At 50.1% G+C, this 18284-nt stretch overlaps 1 protein-coding gene across 1 annotated transcript in view; it reads left to right on the top strand.

Annotated features, from left to right (window-relative positions):
- The first annotated feature begins 3062 nt into the window (after window positions 1-3062).
- The window catches only part of ADCY3 (adenylate cyclase 3), a 34074-nt gene continuing 18852 nt past the window's right edge, over window positions 3063-18284 (top strand). The window contains exon 1 of the mRNA XM_049784467.1: window positions 3063-3208. Coding sequence (XP_049640424.1) covers window positions 3107-3208 — 102 coding nt within the window. The 5' untranslated portion in view covers window positions 3063-3106. The remainder of the gene's footprint in view (window positions 3209-18284) is intronic.

Below are 18284 nucleotides of genomic sequence, written 5' to 3'. Positions count from 1 at the left end.
GGCCCAAAAACCAACCAATCAATAAAATTTAAAAAAATAGTGAAGCTGTGAATCTGGGTCACTGCGTACAAGCAATTAGGGCTCCAGCAGTATGGGGGTTCGGGGTAGGTGAGACTGCCCACCCAAAGAAGGCCCAAGAATGTTTGGCCCAAAAACCAGTATACCTGGAATCTTTTCCTGACTTGGCATCTCTTTGCAGTGTTTAGTCATGAAGCAGTGAAGTTGGGCCCTTTGCATGGTGGCAGCTGTAGGGTGTGGGTGCGGTTCCCAAGCTTCAGCAGGGTGGAGCTTGGCCTGAACCCCAGAGTTTTCAGCCTGACACTGACACTGACACTGGTTGTACCTGTGAGTTTTAGCAGCTTGGCTTGCATCTCTTCCACAGCCTTGGTGAAGGCGATGGGATGAGGCGGAGGCTTGAAAATTACTCTTGTTGTGGAGGGAGTTCCTGGCAGTGCTCAGTTCTGCCCCCTGGCTTTGTGCTCAGGAATCTCCTGGCAGGGATCTGGGATTGAACTGGGGTTGGCTGTGTGCAAGGAAAGCATCTCACCTCCTGTATCTTCTTTTTTCGGGGGGAGGGGGTCACACTCAGGGGCACTCAGGGGTTACTCCTGGTTCTGTGCTCAGAAGTCGCTCCTGGCAGGGAGCGTATGGGGACCATATGGAATGCCAGGATTTGAACAGGGGTTGGCCATCGCTCTGGCCCCTCCTCCTGTATCTTCTGACCCCTGAAAATAATTTCTTTTCAAGTATATTTCAAAGAGCACATCTGGGACTTGAGAGATAACACGGCAGTAGGGAATTTGCCTTGCATGCAGCCTACCCAGGATGGACCTGGATTCAATTCCTACCATCCCATATGGTCCCCTGAGCCTGCCAGGAGCAATTTCTGAGCCCAGAGCCAGGAGTAACCTCTGAGCGCCGTCGGGTGTGGCCCAAAAACAACCAAAAAAAAATCACAGAGAACATCTATTTTGCTAAGGGAGACTCACAGGGAATTTTGGCAGATGAGAGCAGGAACTAGAGGATCAAAAGGCCACCTTTATGTGCAGATGCAGGGGGGTCGGGTTGGAGTCCTGTTTCCAACCCAAAAGCCATTTGGCTCAGCCCAAGTAACACAACTGGTGCCCACCTGGAAGTTTAAATTACTATTGAAGCCTCTTTCTGGAGAAGCGGGGAGACTGTGAACACCTCAAGGCATCTCTAGGTGGGAGTGGAATCCTCCAGTGTGTCCCAGGCTAGGAGAATGGGCTCAGATCTTTTGGCTCTTAGAGTCACATGGGGCATTTATAAACACTAGCCTACCCCACCCCTGTCCTAAGCATCTATGGGGTGAGGGGAATCAGCTGGACCATCATCCTCCCAGGACCCCACCTGGATTTCCCTCAGGGAACCAGCCTGCCCCAGGACAAGTGGAGTGGTTTCTCCCATCAGCAACCTCTCCTGCTCCCTCCAGAACATTCCTACCACACCCTCAGTAGTGCCCAGCTTGGAACTGACCCAACAGTCTGGCTCCTTGGAGTGAGAGATTAGGGTAGACTTAACCCCAAGGGTCTTGTCTCCATTTGAGACAAGTTTAGAGACTTGGGGGAGCCCTAAGAAGTCTAAGGATTGGCTCTTTGGGGAGTTGTCTAGAGAGAGTTTAGCAACTTGGAAGGAGAAGGGGAGTCCCTGATAGAGGCGGGGCCTACAGAACCAATGACCCTTTGGTGATTGACCCAGATGTGAACCCTTCTCCGCTCCATTCCCACAGCTGGGAGCTCAGGGTTGGGTGTGATTGGGCTGTTCACGGATTGGAGACCATGTGCTCTTGGCCAACCTGAGGCTGTGCTGCATTTCTGGACCAGAGGGACTTTGAGTTGGGGTGGTTCCCCACCTTTCCCCAGATAATGAGAGTTTGGAGGATCACGACCTGTGAGCCCAGGCAGCTCCTATGTCATTTTCTATGGGCGCAGGTGGGGTGCACAGTGGAAGGAACCTGAGCTCAGGGCTCTGGCCTGGCCCCAAGTGATGCCCAAGTTGGTTGTGGCAGGGCCTATTGGCCATCTTGGCTCCTCTGAGAGCCACTCTCCTGGCCCCCTAGAATCCAGAGACTCTGTGCCTAGTGGCCACTACCTCTGGGCCTTCCCAGTGTGTACCCGATTCTGCCCTTGAATTCAGGGCAGCAGGTTTCCAGGCAGCTCCCCCTACTGGAAGGTGACCAGTGGAAGTTGGAACCTCAAGACCTCAGGGTGGTCTGGCCCATGTGCTCTGTGAGGTTCTTTGTCATTGTGTCTGTTTGTACTCCCTTCAGTCCTAGAGACTAGGGGTGGGGTGGAGTGGGGGTGCCCAGATACAGGAAGAGAGTCCCCTAACCCCCAAGCACAGCTCTTGTTCTTACTCATTCCCTGTTGCTGCCTGAGCTCTCTACTGGAGTATTGGCCTTCCCTAGCTCAGGTGAAACAGAAAATGGGGGTAGGACATGAGCAGGAGTACCTAGAAAAGCAATGCCAGAACTAGCCCCGTTGTCTGTTAGACAGAGCATCGAGCTAGTACCCCCAGAACCTGCTGACCACCCAGCCTACCTATCCTTCCTGCCTCTCTGCCTGTGGAAGAGTGTGCGGGCCTGCCCCCGAGCCAGGCAGTCTCTGAGTATGGACTGGGGACCAGGAATCTGAGGACCCAAGGTGCCACATCAGGGAACAAGTCCTTGTCCATCTGCTCAGGCTCCGTGAGGCTGGAGCTCTGAGCTTGAAAGAAAGGAATCAGGTCCTTTCCCTTCCCCAGGGGACCTGCACTCTGGCACTGCCACACCCGAGGGCCCCTTGTCAGCTCACAGATGCTTGAATGAACAAGACAACGAATGGAGGAAAGCAAGAAGGGATAGATGGATGGCAGAGCTGGGATTGGCCAGCATGGGAGGAAGATGAGCCTTCCTGACCTTAGGAGTACACATCGGGGGCAAGGGGTCGGGTCTGCTGGGTCCCCAGTGTCCTGTCAGGCCTAGTGGGCCCTTGGATCCTGGTTGGCAGCTGCCTCACCTCCATTCCTCTCATCCATGTCCTCTGCCACCTCCACACAGATCTTGGCCAACATATTCCTGTACCTGGGCGCCATCATCGTGGGCATCATGTCCTATTACATGGCTGACCGCAAGCACCGCAAGGCCTTCCTGGAGGCTCGCCAGTCTCTGGAGGTGAAGATGAACCTGGAGGAGCAGAGCCAGCAGCAGGTGAGACACCGGGTCTTGGGTGGCTCTTTTTGGGGGTCAGGGTCATTCCTGTGGCATGGAAGGGGAGACCTGATGGGGCATCTGGGACAGATCCAGCACCTGTTTCCCAGGCTCCTAGCTGTCCTACAGGGCCAAATCTGATGTGATCAGGGGGACTTCTGATTTTCAGAAGCTTTCGCAGAAGGAAGTCCAGTGCCTCCCTCCATTCCGTTCTACCCTAAAAATTCTTTGAGGCTTTTCCTCCTTGGGTGTCTCTAGGAGTTCAGCCTCCACCTCCCTTTGTCCCCCTTTTTTGTCCTATTCATAGCTGCTCTGGGCTCTGAACTGACCACTGCCCTGGAGGAGATCCTGGGACAAGGGCATCAGCCTCACCCCAATGCCTCAGGGAATCCATGCTCTTGGGACCTTCTCCCCATCATTTTCTTCCCCAGTTATTTGCTCAGCAGCAAAGCAGCCCAGTCCCCAGAGGGATATGTGTACATATTTCCATCTTGAGGTGTGCCTGGCAGTGTCCCCTGCCTGCTGGCTGCCTCCAACCCAACCTCCACCCAGCTTCCAGCTCCTGTGACTCAATCTAATCAACAGCTTTGGGCGCAGCCTCACCAACGTGTTGTCTCTAGAAATCCAGACTCCCTTTTCCTCTAAACTGCATGTCTGATCCTTCTGACAGTCTCCCAAGGTTTGAAAGTGTGTGGCCCTCTGAGCTAGAACTTTGTCATGTCAGCAGCACTGAGCTTGACTCTGAGGTCATTGAAATTGCCATTTTTAGAGACCCCTGCTTCTCTTGGGTGGCACCAGAGTTTGGAGGGGGCTGTTCTAGAACCCCCACTGGGGTTGGAGAGGGCTGTCCACAGGTAGCTTCCCATTTAGATGCAACTATTTGAAGACTCCCAGGCAACTCACTGAGAGGCCCCAGATTTGTCTGTCCTGAGGTTTGGATCCTGTCCTGATGTGGTCTTGAAGCTTCTGAGCTGGCTGCTATGCTCAACTTTTTAGAAAGCAGGTTTTAGAAAGTCAGGGGTATAGTTCAATGCTCAATGGTACAGCAAATGCTTTGTGTGTATGAGGCCCTGAGTTTGTTCACTGGCACCACAACCCTAACCAAAGAAAAGGCATCTTTAAAGAGACACCTCCAAGCCCCACTGTGGATAGTTCAGGCTCTGTCTTCATTACTGGTCCCTTCTCTTGGGTTCCAGCTCAGTTTTGGGGGAGTGACTGACCTTGAATATAAGAATCCCAGGACTGAATCTGGGGGTCCTTTGGTCTCTGCATCCCATCTTCTTCCTGTTGAGGCATTTGACCTCTACTGGTGTGAGATTGTCATTGGCTTCTGTGCCTTTTGGTTTAAGAGAGGGAGTTTTGGAGTTTGAGGCTGGATAGTTCTTCCCTGACTAGTCTTGATGCTATTTCCAGCTCGTGCTGACTTTGTTGTGTAAGGTAACAACCCAGGACACTTTCATTCCTTCTGCCAGCATCTGGCCAGGGAAGGCCCCAGGAGGTGGCCCCTTTGGGGAATGACGGCCTAGACTCTTGCTTCTGCATTTGCAAATTAGAGGTATTGTTATTCGAAAGTGGAAATATTGGTCCCTCAGAATGGAGGGATTGATACTGTAAAATAAAAATAGCATTAGTGCCCTAAAGTGGGAGAACTGGTACGCTAGTTAGGGGTTTATGTCAAGAGCAGGAATGGGGCTACTCCTGTCTTTGCAGTCATCAGTCCTGCTATTTTCTAGGGCCAGTTCCAGGCCAGTTCCACTAGGACCGCCCCCATGTGCGCTACATCTTCTCTGTCTCATCTGCCCAGGCAGTGCATGCTGGCCCTGTGGAGTGGACTAAGGTTAGGGTACCTGGATCTACACCCCTAGTCTTGCTGGGTACACAGCGGTGGCTTTAAGTGTTCAGTATGTGGACGCTACCTGAGTGTGACCTTAGGTGATCTTTGGGCCTTAGTTTTCCTCTATGGAGATAATAAAACCATGGGGTAAATGGGGCCCATATATGACTCCCTGAGAATAAGAAGAGCAGAAAAATCACTATTTGGTACGAAGCTCCTAAATACTCAAGGAGTACTCAGGATGCAGAAGTGAGGGTATTTCTGGGCATACTTGACCTGCTGTAGTGCCAGGGATGGAACTTGGGGCCTCCACATGTAGGGCATGTGCTCCAGCCTTTGAGCTGCCCCCGGGACCCAGAAAAGCACTATAATCTCTACCCTCAAAGTTACATCCTGCCCCACTACCTTGCCCTGCTCCCCATGTGCTCATATTGTTTTGCTCAGGGGCCACTCCTGGCTCTGTGCTCACTTCTAGATCCAAGCTCATGAATCAATGCTGTGGAGTGATCATCCCATATGGGATGATGGGGATTGAACCTGGTTGGTTGCATGCAAGGCAAACACCCTACCCTGTGCTAGCTATTGCTCCAGCCACTCAGTTTGCTAATATTTTCCTTAAGACTTTTATAACTATCTCCTGAACCTGCTTCTGTTTGGATTTTCTTTCCATGGCCTGGAGGGGAGGGGAGGGGAGGGGAGGGGAGGGGAGGGGAGGGGAGGGGAGGGGAGGGGAGGGGAGGGGGACCATAACCTTGGTCTGGTTATGTCAGCTCAGAAAATAATCAGAGAAGTGTTTCTGCTTTCACCTCGGGAAGAGTTTGGAGCATTGGAAATTCTTTAGCTACTTATAGAAATTCACTAGTGAAGCCAGTGGGATTGGAGGTTAGACAAACAGATTCCAGTTTCCTTCAAAGATAGAAGCTTCCTATATGTACATATATATACATATATATTTTGGTCTGTGTTTTGGAAAGTTTGCTGTTTTTCAGAAACTTGTTTCCTCTTGTCCAAATCTCCCAATTTTTCACATGCTGTTTGTATTTTTTTAAACTTTTTTGTTTAAAAAGGGTTATTGTTCGTTACTAATATTGGTAATTTGTGTCTTACTTTTTTTTTTTTTTTTTTTTTTTTTTTTGGTTTTTGGGCCACACCCGGTTGTGCTCAGGGGTTGCTCCTAGCTATGGAATAGCTCCTGGCAGGCACGGGGAACCATATGGGACACCGGGATTTGAACTAATCACCTTTGGTCCTGAGAAGGCTGCTTGCAAGGCAAACATGCCACTGTGCTATCTCTCCGGCCCCTTGTATCTTACTTTTAATTTGTATCTTCATCTGTCTAATTTTTTCTAACATTTATCCCTGAATTATATCTTATTGTTTGTCTATTTCAATAGTTAATTTATGATTTTAGTTTAGTTTTCTTTCTTTGGACTTAATTTTATATTCATTTTTACTATCTTGAAAGGGACCTTAAATAATATTCATCATTTCTTTTCAAAAGCATGCTTTTAAGGTTAAAAAAGCTTCTCTCATTATATTGTTTTGGCTTTGTCTCAGCCTTCACACTATTTAGTTGAAACTATTTTATTTTCTTTTTGATTTTTGGGGGGACCTGAGTACCTGGTGGTATTTAGAGAGCTTACTCATGGCTCTGCATTCAGATATTACTCCTGGTGGGCTCTGGAGATCATAATGATGCTGGGATTGAATATAGCATACAAGGCAAGCATCCTATCCACTGTACAATCTTTCTAGCCTTATAAAAATGGCTTTTTGGGGACCAGAGAGATAGCACAGAGGTAAGGCATTTGCCTTGCCTGCAGAAGGACCGTGGTTTGAATCCTGGCATTGCATATGGTCCCTCGAGCCTGCCAGGAGCGATTTCTGAGCGTGGGGCCAGGAATAACCCCTGATCACTGCCGGGTGTGAAAAAAAAAAAAGGCTTTTTTGTTTTTTGTTTTGATTTGTTTTTGTTTTTTTTCGGGCCACACCCGGTGACCCTCAGGGGTTACTCCTGGCTATGCGCTCAGAAGTCGCTCCTGGCTTGGGGGACCATATGGGATGCGGTTTGTCCAAGGCTAGCACAGGCAAGGCAGGCACCTTACCTCTAGCGCCACTGCCCTGCCCCTTGTTTTTGGGTCACACTCAGTGGTGCTCAGGGTCCACTCCTGGCTCTGTGCTCAGAAATTGCCCCTGGCAGGCTCAGGGGACCATCTGGGATGCTGGGAATAGAACCTAGGTCTGTCCCAAGTTAGCTGCATGCAAGGCAAATGCCCTACTGCTGTGCTATTGCTCCAGCCCCTCCATAAAATATTTTCTAATTTTCATTATGATGTATTTAATCCATGGAATGAGTACATTAATTCATTTTAATAATCTAGCAACTGATACAAATTGTCTTTGTTTGTTTTTGTTTTGAGGCCACACCAGGCGGCGCTCAGACTTGTGGCTTTGTGCTCAGAAATCGCTCCTGGCAGGCTCGGGAGACTATATGGAATGCCAGGGATCAAACCTGGGTCCGTCCCAGGTTGGCCATGTGCAAGACAAATGCCTTACTACTGTGCTATTACTCCAACCCCACAAATTGTCTTTTTCGTTTTAAGTTGAAGTTGAATACAGGGGTCAGAGAACATTCTGTACACTTTTAGTTCTCAAAATCTTGTTGGAGCTTCATTTTTTTTTTTTTTTGGTTTTTCAGGCCACACCCATTTGATGCTCAGGGGTTACTCCTGACTAAGCACTCAGAAATTGTCTCTGGCTTGGGGGGACCATATGGGATGCCGGGGGATCGAACCACAGTCCTTTCTTGGCTAGCACTTGCAAGGCAGACACCTTACCTCTAGCGGCACCTCGCCAGCCCCAGGAGCTTCATTTTTGACATTGCAGGTTATCAGTTTTTAAATGAGTGTGGAGGTCAACCTAGCAGTGCTTGGGCCCTGCACAAGCCCGGAGAGGATGCCTAGAGGATGCCCCCAGGAAGTGCTCAGGGAACCATGTGGTGCCATGCCAGGGATTGAATTCATGCTCTTGCACATGCTAAGAATGTATTCTACCACTCCAGCTCTCCCCATGCCCCAAATGTGGTCAATTTTGTTAGGCTTAAGAACAGTAGGTTTTCTAAAAATCTATCACTTTTCTTCTTCTTTTTTTTTTTTTTCAGTTTTTGGGCCACACCCGGCATTGCTCAGGGGTTACTCCTGGCTGTCTGCTCAGCAATAGCTCCTGGCAGGCACGGGGGACCATATGGGACACCGGGATTTGAACCAACCACCTTTGGTCCTGGATCGGCTGCTTGCAAGGCAAACGCCATTGTGCTATCTCTCTGGGCCCAATCTATCACTTTTCTAAAGTGAAATCATATCAATAGGTGTCAATAATGACACATTTGCACATTCTCCAAATTAATACTTTCACCTCTTTGACTCTAATGCAAAAAGCCTTACAATGCTTAGCTCCATTGCTACCATATACACAGGATTTTTTTTTTTTTTTTTGTGGTTTTTGGGTCACACCCGGCAGTGCTCAGGGGTTTTTCCTGGCTCTGTGCTCAGAAATTGCTCCTGGCAGGCACGAGGGACCATATGGGACGCCGGGATTCGAACCGATGACCTTCTGCATGAAGGGTAAACGCCTTACCTCCATGCTATCTCTCTGGCCTAATGTGTTTTAGCTCAATTTGTATTTTAAGATGAATAAGACATTATTTTTAGAGGCCAGTATAATTACTAGCTATGGACCTTTGTCCAGTTTACATCTTCAATTGCTCTGATTTCTTCTTTTTTGTTTTTTTGCTTTTTGTTTGTTTGTTTTTGGCAGTGCTCAGGGGTCACTCCTGGCTCTATGCTCAGAAATCGCTCCTAGCAGGCTTCGGGGACCATATGGGATGTCGGGATTTGAACCACCATCCTTCTGCATCTAAGGCAAATGCCCTACCGCTGTGCTATCTCTCTGCCCTGCTCTCATTTCTTTTTTTTTTTTTTTTTTTTGGTTTTTGGGCCACACCCGGTAACGCTCAGGGGTTACTCCTGGCTATGCGCTCAGAAGTTGCTCCTGGCTTGGGGGACCATATGGGACGCCGGGGGATCGAACTGTGGTCCGTCCAAGGCTAGCGCAGGCAAGGCAGGCACCTTACCTCTTGCGCCACCGCCCGGCCCCACCTGCTCTCATTTCTTCTTGATTTCTGTGTTTCTCTCTTAAGTTTCCTGTAGTGTTCCGTCTCATACCCATGAGTTAACACTAAACTTTCTTACTGCCTGTGTTTATCTTGCTCTCTACTGTGGAAGTTAGTTTTGTTGAATATAGAGCCCTAGATTGCTGTATTTTTTTCTGTCAGCCTTTCAAGTTGTCTCACTTCATTATCCCATGCCTTTGTTGTTTCTGCAAAGATGCCAGCCGTCGGGGCCAGGCGGTGGCGCTAGAGGTAAGGTGCCTGCCTTGCCTGCGCTAGCCTAGAACGGACGGCGGTTCGATCCCCTGGTGTCCCATATGGTCCCCCAAGCCAGGAGCGACTTCTGAGCGCATAGCCAGGAGTAACCCCTGAGCGTCACCGGGTGTGGCCCAAAAACCAAAAAAAAAAAAAAAAAAAAAGATGCCAGCCATCACACCACCTGCTGTTCCCTTTCAATGAATGCATGTATTTATCTCTCTGGTTGTTTTCACAGTTCTCTGCAATCTTTGGTTTTGAGCAGTTTTACATTGAGGTGACTGGGAGTTTTCTTTGTAGATACTCTACTTGACATCAAGTAGCTTCTCAAAGGACTTTTCATGTTGCTAGAAGTCTCTCCTCTTCTAGGACTATAGAAATCCTTATTAAAATCTTCAAAGTTGGGGCCAGAGTGATAAAAGAGCTCATAGGGTGTTTGCCTTGCAAGTGACCAATATGGTCACTTAATACCCAGCATCCCGTATGGTCCCCCGAACCTGCCAGGAGTAATTTCTGAATGCAGATCCAGGAGTAACCTGAGTGCCACCAGATGTGGCCCAAAAACTTTAAATATCTGTAAATAAAATTTTTTTATTTTACAGTTTTATAGAAATGTCTCAGGCTTCTTCTCCCCCAATTTTTTTCTTTTACTTTCTTAATATGAAAGAAATCAGACCTAACTTTCTGATTTATTTCTAGTTCTCTCTCTTTTTCTCCTGTTTTTTTGGGCCATACCTGGCAATACTCAAGGTTACCCCTGGTAGTGCTCAGGGAAACCATGCAATGCCCAGAGAAGAAGTGAATCCTCCTGCATATACAAAGGCTGTGATTAGTCCTCTGACCTCTCTCCAGATCACCAATTCTCTCTTCTGTTTTGTCGAGCGCTGGTTCAACTCATTGGTTTCATCCTTAATTTCAAGCATTGTATTACTTTCATTTCTAGACTCTTTCATTTTTTAAAAAAAGTCCAGTTTTCTTGTTTTGTTTGTTTGTTTGTTTTTGTTTTGGGGCCACACCTGGCAGTGCTCAGGGGTTACTCCTGGCTGTCTGCTCAGAAATAGCTCCTGGCAGGCACGGGGGACCCTATGGGACACCGGGATTCGAACCAACCACCTTAGGTCCTGGATCTGCTGCTTGCAAGGCAAACGCCACTGTGCTATCTCTCTGGGCCCCAGTTTTCTTGTTCTTTCTCCATTTGTCATTTGTTTTCTGGGATAGGTAAACCTGTGAATCTGGAATCACCATAGTGTCCGAAACTCTGACAAATTGGTTGTCTTTCTCTTTTGATTTTGCACTGTATTATAGCCACTGGGCACAGAATAGTAGCAGCTTTAAGTGGTGCTGGGTCTCTGAGTGCATTTGCTGAGTCTGTCTGAGAGCGTGTGCTGAGTCTGTCAGTGCATTTACTTTTCCTGCAGTGGGTGGCAGGAGTCAGGTCACTCATGCTGCTCAGGTGTGGGACTGAGATCCAAAGCAGGGATCTGTCTGTGAGTTGTCATTTCCTTTATTTTTTTAAAAATTTTTTATTTAAACATCATGGTTACAAGGCTATACATAATACAGTTTTTTCACAGATAAAGTTGTTCATGATTGAATAACAGCCATATAATGTATAACCACCTTCACAGGTCTGCATTTCCCACCACCAACATCAACAGTTTCCCTCTCATCCTCCCTAATGCCTTCTTTCCTCGAGCTGCTATTTCTGCCCTGTTTCTGCCCTGCCTCTTTGGGCATAGTTCTTTGGGGGCCTTAATACAAGGTGTATCCTGCTCTTAGGAACCGTGAGCTCTACCACCTTTAGACTTGAATCCCTTCAGTTTCCCATCAAACCCATCTTTTACTATTCTCTTCTTATCTGTTGTTTTCCCCATCTTATGGTTCCTTGCAACCTCAAGGGGGTCACAGAGAGAAATTCGGGTTCACCTTTCTGTGGTTCTCCAGGATCTCTGCTTTGGAGTCAACCCTTACTCAGTCTAGATTGCCTACACCCTTGTTCTCAGCCTCTCAGCCTCGTCTCCAGGGAGAAGGCAGCAGAGCAGGACGGGCCCAAACTATTTGCTGTCTGAGAGAGCCTGACCCCCAGCCCTAGCCACTGCGGTGCTTCCCAGGGCCTTCAGAGGCTGTTTGCATTTAATTCTGCCTCCATGGCTGTTCTTGGCTGCAGGCTGTTCCCAATATAGCCTCTATAATAGAAAAAGCAAATATTTATCGAACATTTTTAGTTTGTTTGTGAATAGCTTAAAAAAATACTTACAAAGTATAATATTATAAAAGCACAACAAGGAAGGGCCTGAGAGGACAGTAGGCAAGGCGCTTGCCTCGTGTAGCTGACCAGGGTTCCATCCCTGGCACCACAAAGAGTTCCCTTAGCCCCACCAGGAGTAATCTTAGCCTGGAATAAGCCCTGAGCACTGCTAGGTGTGACCCTCCCAAAACCAAACCAAAACAAACAAATTTAGGAAAAAGAACTAACCGTAGAATTTAAGTCTTCTCTCCGACTCCTACTACCACACACACACACACACACACACACACACACACACACACACACACACACACACTTTCCATGTTTCCTTTCAGAAGTACCCTCTTCATTTCCATGGGAAAGGGCACCCACACTCTGCCCAATGCTTGAACCTGCTGTCTCCAGAAGGGCCTGAGTCTGAAGGGAGTTATCATAGACATTTTCATGATGGTGTCATCTCCTGTTCTGGAGAGGGAATAGAATTCATACTCCTAGGGGGGTATCCACTTCTCCCCAGTCTTGTGTGGTTGATAAATATCATAGGTCATAGCATCACATAGACTCTATGTCATAGAGCATAGCATCACATGGCATCCCTGTGCCATATAACCAAAGATCACGAGGCATGCACGTTACCAACTCTAGCTGTGTTGAGCTAAAGGGATAAATAGCACAGGGATGCAGGCACTTAACTTGTACCAGCTAACCTCTGTGCAGTCTCCAGCACTGTGTATATTCCCCTGAGTCCCACCAGGTGTGACCCCTGAGCTCAGAGTCGGGAATAAGCCCTGAGTACCTCTGGGTGTGGCCCCAACCATATAGATGTATATGAACATCCAGGAGTAGCCTTTGTACCCCCAAAATTATATATATATTTACATGAACAGGTGTTCATGTGCATAGATACATGTATACATGCATGTAAAATGTCTATGGAATAAGGTTTGCATAGCCTATCTAGCATGTGACAGCCTAAAAGTGTCTGATGGATAGTGTCTGGCCATCAGCCCTATCAAGGTTGTGCTATCAGCTCTTTCCTGAACATTTCTAAGCCTGTAGACAGAACCTCTGCCCATTTAAGTACTTGTTCCCCTCCCTATTGTGTCCCTCTTGTCTTCCCTCCCCTCAGTTCCTGGCACCCCCATATTTCAATTCCATCTTTAGACACATCAACCTATTCTGGGAACTTGACTTAAGTGAGGATTGAGCCACTTTGCCCGTGGTGCATGACAGACTCCTCCCACTTAGCACAAGGACATCCCCATCCCTTTGTGGAGGTGGCTGTGTCTCTCCTTGTCGGGGTTGGGATGTGTGATCCTCATTCTGTTTCTCATTCTATCGTGGACTCCCTGAGCTGCCAATCCTGGGCTTTGGGTATCTACTTCCATCCTGCTTTCATCTTGGGAGCAGAAATGCGGGGTCGAGTTGCAGGGGTCGACATTGGGGTAGTTCGTGTTTAACTGGATGAGGAGCCTGGCATGTGCTTTTCTGGTGTTTATAAATATTACCAAACTGCCTCAAACAGTTTATAATCCTCTCTGCAGGCGTCGATGGGCCTTGTTTATCTGGACAAGACTTTTGCTTTGGGAACCCAGCTGTTTCTCCAGGGTGCTGTTTGAAAGCGCCCACCCCAGGAACAGGCCCCAAGACAATGGTGACATTCTGTGAGCCGCTTTCCCTGCTGTGAACTTAGGACTCAAATCACAGTCAGATAGACTGAGGTCTGGAAGAATTCCTTTCTTTAGCTTATGTGCCCAATCTAGGTTGCATGGGAGAGTATAAAGAAAAACTACCCATAGAGACTAAATGCCAACTAATCCTTCTGACCTTGTTTTCTTTTTCTTTTTTTTTTTTTTTTTTGAACTTGATTGATTGATTGGTTGGTTTTGGGGCCATACACGGCCGTGCTCAGGGGTTACTCCAGGCTCTGCACTCAGAAATCTCTCCTGGCAGGCTTGGGGTCCATATGAGAGGCCGGGAATCAAACTGGGTTCCTCCCAGGCTGGACACATACAAGGCAAATACCCTACCACTGTGTTATCTCTCCAACCCCTGACCTTGCTTCTAACTCCATTACATGGATTCTAAAAGCAGCCCAACCTCATTGTCACCCCTTGTGGTTTTGAACCCGCTGTTTTAGCATCAGAGATAGGACAAGAGCCAGGCACAGGCTTTGTATGAAGGAGCCCCAGGCTCAATCCCTTTCACCACAGGAAGCCCTGAACTCTGAACATCTGGTCTGGCTGGTTGAAGATCATCAGATGCAGCCTCTGCACCCCTAAAAACACCCACTTCCCCTCCACCATCCAGAATCCTAAGTGTGTTTTTTGTAGAAGGTCTGGGGGCTCTCCTCTATCCTGGCACATAGGCAGGACAGTGTCCCCCCAGTCAGCTGGACTCAGTGGGCTGCCCTGTCCTTTGCAGCCCTGGAGAGGATGTGTTGTTTGTCTTTATTCCCGCCAGGCTCCAGGGCTTGCTTGGCTGGGGACCTCGAGGGTTGCCAAGCTCCCCACACACCTGGCAACAGTGGCCTCTGGGAGCTACACGTCTGTCACCCAGCATGCAGGACATCCCAGGGTGGGGGTGCAGGCCTGCCTCACCTTGTCCTGGCCTCCATTCCTCTCAGGACATCTGGAGGGATCCTCCGCTGTCCCCTGTGAGGGCCAGTGGCTTTTGTCATGGGGCACTCTGGCTGGCTGTTGGTAGGATTCTGCTCAGCATCTGGGGTGCACACCAAGGTTGCTTCATGCCTCACAGGGGTGCACTACTGGATGCCTGTGCTTGAAGCTTCACCCAGCTCTCAGCCTCCTCTGCACGGAGCTCACCGCCCTCCGGCCTTCGCTAGCCCACCTCATGCTTCCCTTCTTGCTCCAGCCCCAAGCCCACGCTCCTACGTGGCTGGTGGAGGAGTGGAGCTGGCACTTAGTGTGGGAGGAGGCTGGGTGTGTGTGGGGAGCCACTTCCACCTCCCTCTCCACAGCCATCCCAGCATCATCTCAAAAAATACCCTGGCAGGGGGCACAGCAGGTAGAATATTTACCTTGCACGCGGCAGACTCTGGCATCACCTCAGAGCTGACAGGCTGAGAAGGCTTGTTAGGGGAGAGGGAGCAGGGGTGCAGGGGGTAGGCAGGCCTGATAGGGATGCCGAATGTCAGGGTGTGGGGGGAATGGGAGGTGGGTGTAGGGGAGGCCCATAGCATCCCCAGGGCCCTGGGCGGGATTGTGATTCCAGATGTGAGGTGGTGATGGCTTCTGTCTGGGCTGACAGGATGGCTCACACATTCCTCACAAGGCCTGGGTCTGGTGGATTGTGAGGATGGGTCCTGCATAGGCTCCCAAGAGCGCAATGCCTCAGAGCTCACACAGAGTTGCTGACACCCACACCACATCTGGGGAGCAGAGACCAAGCACATAAGTTCAGACTTTGCTCCTGGTCCTGCCCCACACCCACATCCATTTCTCTGCCCTTCCCAGAGGCAGACACAGGTAGGAATGACAGTGGGGCAGCCTACAGGGGTGGGCCGGAGGTTCCCCAAAGGGCAGATGCAGCCCAGAAGAGCACCAAGGGCACCAAGGTCAGAGAGTGCCCCTGAAGATCATATATACCTGGAGAACTTGGGGTTCTAGGGGGCTGCTGAGGTAGCCACAGTGAAGTGGGTTTGGAGTTAGGTATAAGGATGGAAGTGGATTCAGGGGCTCCGGCAGAGTGTCCGGTGGGGTGAGTGAGGAGGGAGATAGGTTAGTGGGGGCTGAGGGGAGTGGAGGACAGCCTTGGTGAGTCTCAGTCCTTGGGCTGTAGTGGGAAGGACAAAGCTGAGACCAGCCAGGAACTGGTCAAGGGTGGGTGGTAGGGGTGGCCATGGGACTGGAGCAGAAGGGGGCAGCCAGACACACACACACACACACACACACACACACACACACACACACACACACACACACACACACACCCCGTAAGAAGAATAGGGTTGAGCCAGCTCTCTTGAGTCCCTGAATTTGGGCCTCCAGGCTGGGACAGAGACAGGTAGGCCTGAGCATCCTCTCAGCTGGGCCAGCGCTGTCCATGGTGGCCTGGACCAAAACAACTTCTGACACTGTCTCCAGGGCCAGCAGGAGTCAGGAGGGTGCCTGGTACCTGGTGGTTGAGGGAGTTCAAGATTTCATGGCCTGTGGCTGCCATCATGGAAAGTTCTGTTGAGTGTTGAGGAGAGTGATGTCTCAGGGGGCTATGTCCTAGCTGACAGCTCATTAACACCTCAAAACCTCTACGGAGGGGAGCAGGCACTTGGTCTGTGCCATTAATCCTGGTGAGGGCTCCTGGTACCACACAGGCCCGTCCTGGAGCTCCCGAGAACCATCTCCTGTGTCTGTGATGGCCCCTCATCTCTTGCAGGAGATCAGAGGTCTCCCATGGCCAGGCAGGATGCTGGGTTTGCTTCTGTGATTTTATTTTTATCACATCTGTTGGTGCTCAGGGGTTCCTCCTGGCCCTGTGCTCAGAAATCACTCCTGGCAGGCTCGGGGGACCACATGGATGCCAGGAATCGAACCAGTGTCATCCTGGGTTGGCCCCGTGCAAGGCCAACACCATACTGCTGTGCTATCTCTCTGGCCCCAGGCTCTGTGATTTCTGGGAGCCTGAGGACTCTTCCTGGCACTGAAGTCTGAGACAGATGGGCCCAAGAGCCAACAGCTCAAGTGTACATGGCATCACCACTGAGAGTATATGCTCATACTAGGGCTTGGTGCTAGTCTAGGTTCCAGGCTGTGCTGCCTCTTGAGAGCCACCCTCACCCCCCGGGTACCTAACAAACAGCCTTGGTTCAAATCAACTTGGGGCTGCAGCCCAGGAAGCCAAGAAGCCAGTCACTGTGCCCGCCCACCTGCACTCAGGGTGCTTAACCTTTGACCTCCCTGGCACTGTGCTCAGGGGCTGGCAGCAACTACACTGCTCTGGGTCACAAAGTTGTGACCCTATGTTCATGTGGCCCCTCATCAGGAAGAGGTGTCAGCTTCCATGACTGGCTCCACCCCTGCTCCATTCCTTCTGCTGCCACCCTACCTCAGCAATCAGGACAGACAGCCCAGGGAGTGGGGTGTCCACTGGTTTCTTTCGGCTTCCATGTTCCTGTGGTCTGGGAGTTCTAAGAATCTGGGTAACTGTGGGCCAGAGTGGACATGGGGGGAGTGCGAGCCATCTCAGCCTGCAGCAGGTCACAATGACTCCTCTGTGTGTATATACATGTGGTACATGTAGGATACAGGTGAGCACAGGCAAGGACACACACTGTCATACTTTATAGGCTTACTTCACAGAGATTCCAAATGCACAATCACACTTCCTAAGCTATAGATAGACTCACAGTGACCCTCAGTTACAGAGACAGGGTCACACACAGATACAATTTCCCTTACACACAATCATATTCAGTCTCTTATCACACTCCCAGTCACACACCACACACTGAAAACTGTACATAGACACACAGAGGGACCCTCAGTCACACAGATACACAACTCCCCTCACGCACAATCATGCACATATCCAGTCACCCTCACACATACACACCCAAACACACAGAGTGACCCTCAGCCACACAGAGAGAAGGTCACGCACAGCTAGAAAGCCTCCGTCACACAGTCACACGCTCAGCGCCTTTTGCAAGGATGCCGTAGAAACAGCTTCTGCCAAGCCCCATTACCCAAATCCCCACTGGCCTGGCTGCTGTAATTAAGTCCTGAAAGCCTCATCAGAGCCTCGCCTGCAACAACTCAGCTCTGGGGAGTAGCTCTGGCCTCCTTCCTGGGTCTCAGCGTCAGTCCCCAGCCTGCCACAGGGTCACGGCACTGGCACGGGGCAGAGCTGCATGGCTCCTTCCCAGGGCCCTGCTCAGGGTGCACGGTCATGCCATCAAGGCCTGCCTAAGATGGGGCCAGTGGGCCCGGAGAGATAGCACAGTGGCGTTTGCCTTGCAAGCAGCTGTTCCAGGACCAAAGGTGGTTGGTTCAAATCCCGGTGTCCCATATGGTCCCCCGTGCCTGCCAGGAGCTATTTCTGAGCAGACAGCCAGGAGTAACCTCTCAGCATCGCCGGGTGTGGCCCAAAAACCAAAAAAAAAAAAAAAAAAGATGGGGCCAGCGCAGCCTAGTAGGCTTGGAGGCCGAGCATCTCGCCCCAGGCTGCTGGGTCCCTTTGCAGGGAACCAGGGTGCATACCCCACCCCACATGATCCAGGGGTCACTTCATAAGTCTGGGGGGAGGAGAATGATTTTTCCCCCCCAGGACTAAAAAAGGTGGTGTCTCTTCCCTCCTCTTCATTCCAGAAGCTGAGGTGGCTTCTCAGGTTTCTCTGTGGCCCTGATATAAATGCCTATTTTCTTCTCAGCATATTGGGCCATGGGAGCAGAGGAAGGATATGTGAGAGTAGAGGGGAACCATTCTTCTCAGGAGCTGGACCTGTCCTCCTTCTCCTCAGGAGCTGGGCCCATTTGTCTCCTCAAGAAACCACCTCCAGGGGCCAGAGAGATAGCACGGAGGTAAAGCACTTGCCTTGCATGCAGAAGGTCAG

This window comes from Suncus etruscus, chromosome 12 (assembly GCF_024139225.1).
Source record: "Suncus etruscus isolate mSunEtr1 chromosome 12, mSunEtr1.pri.cur, whole genome shotgun sequence".
NCBI lineage: Eukaryota > Metazoa > Chordata > Mammalia > Eulipotyphla > Soricidae > Suncus > Suncus etruscus.
This window is presented reverse-complemented; position numbering and strand designations above follow the sequence as displayed.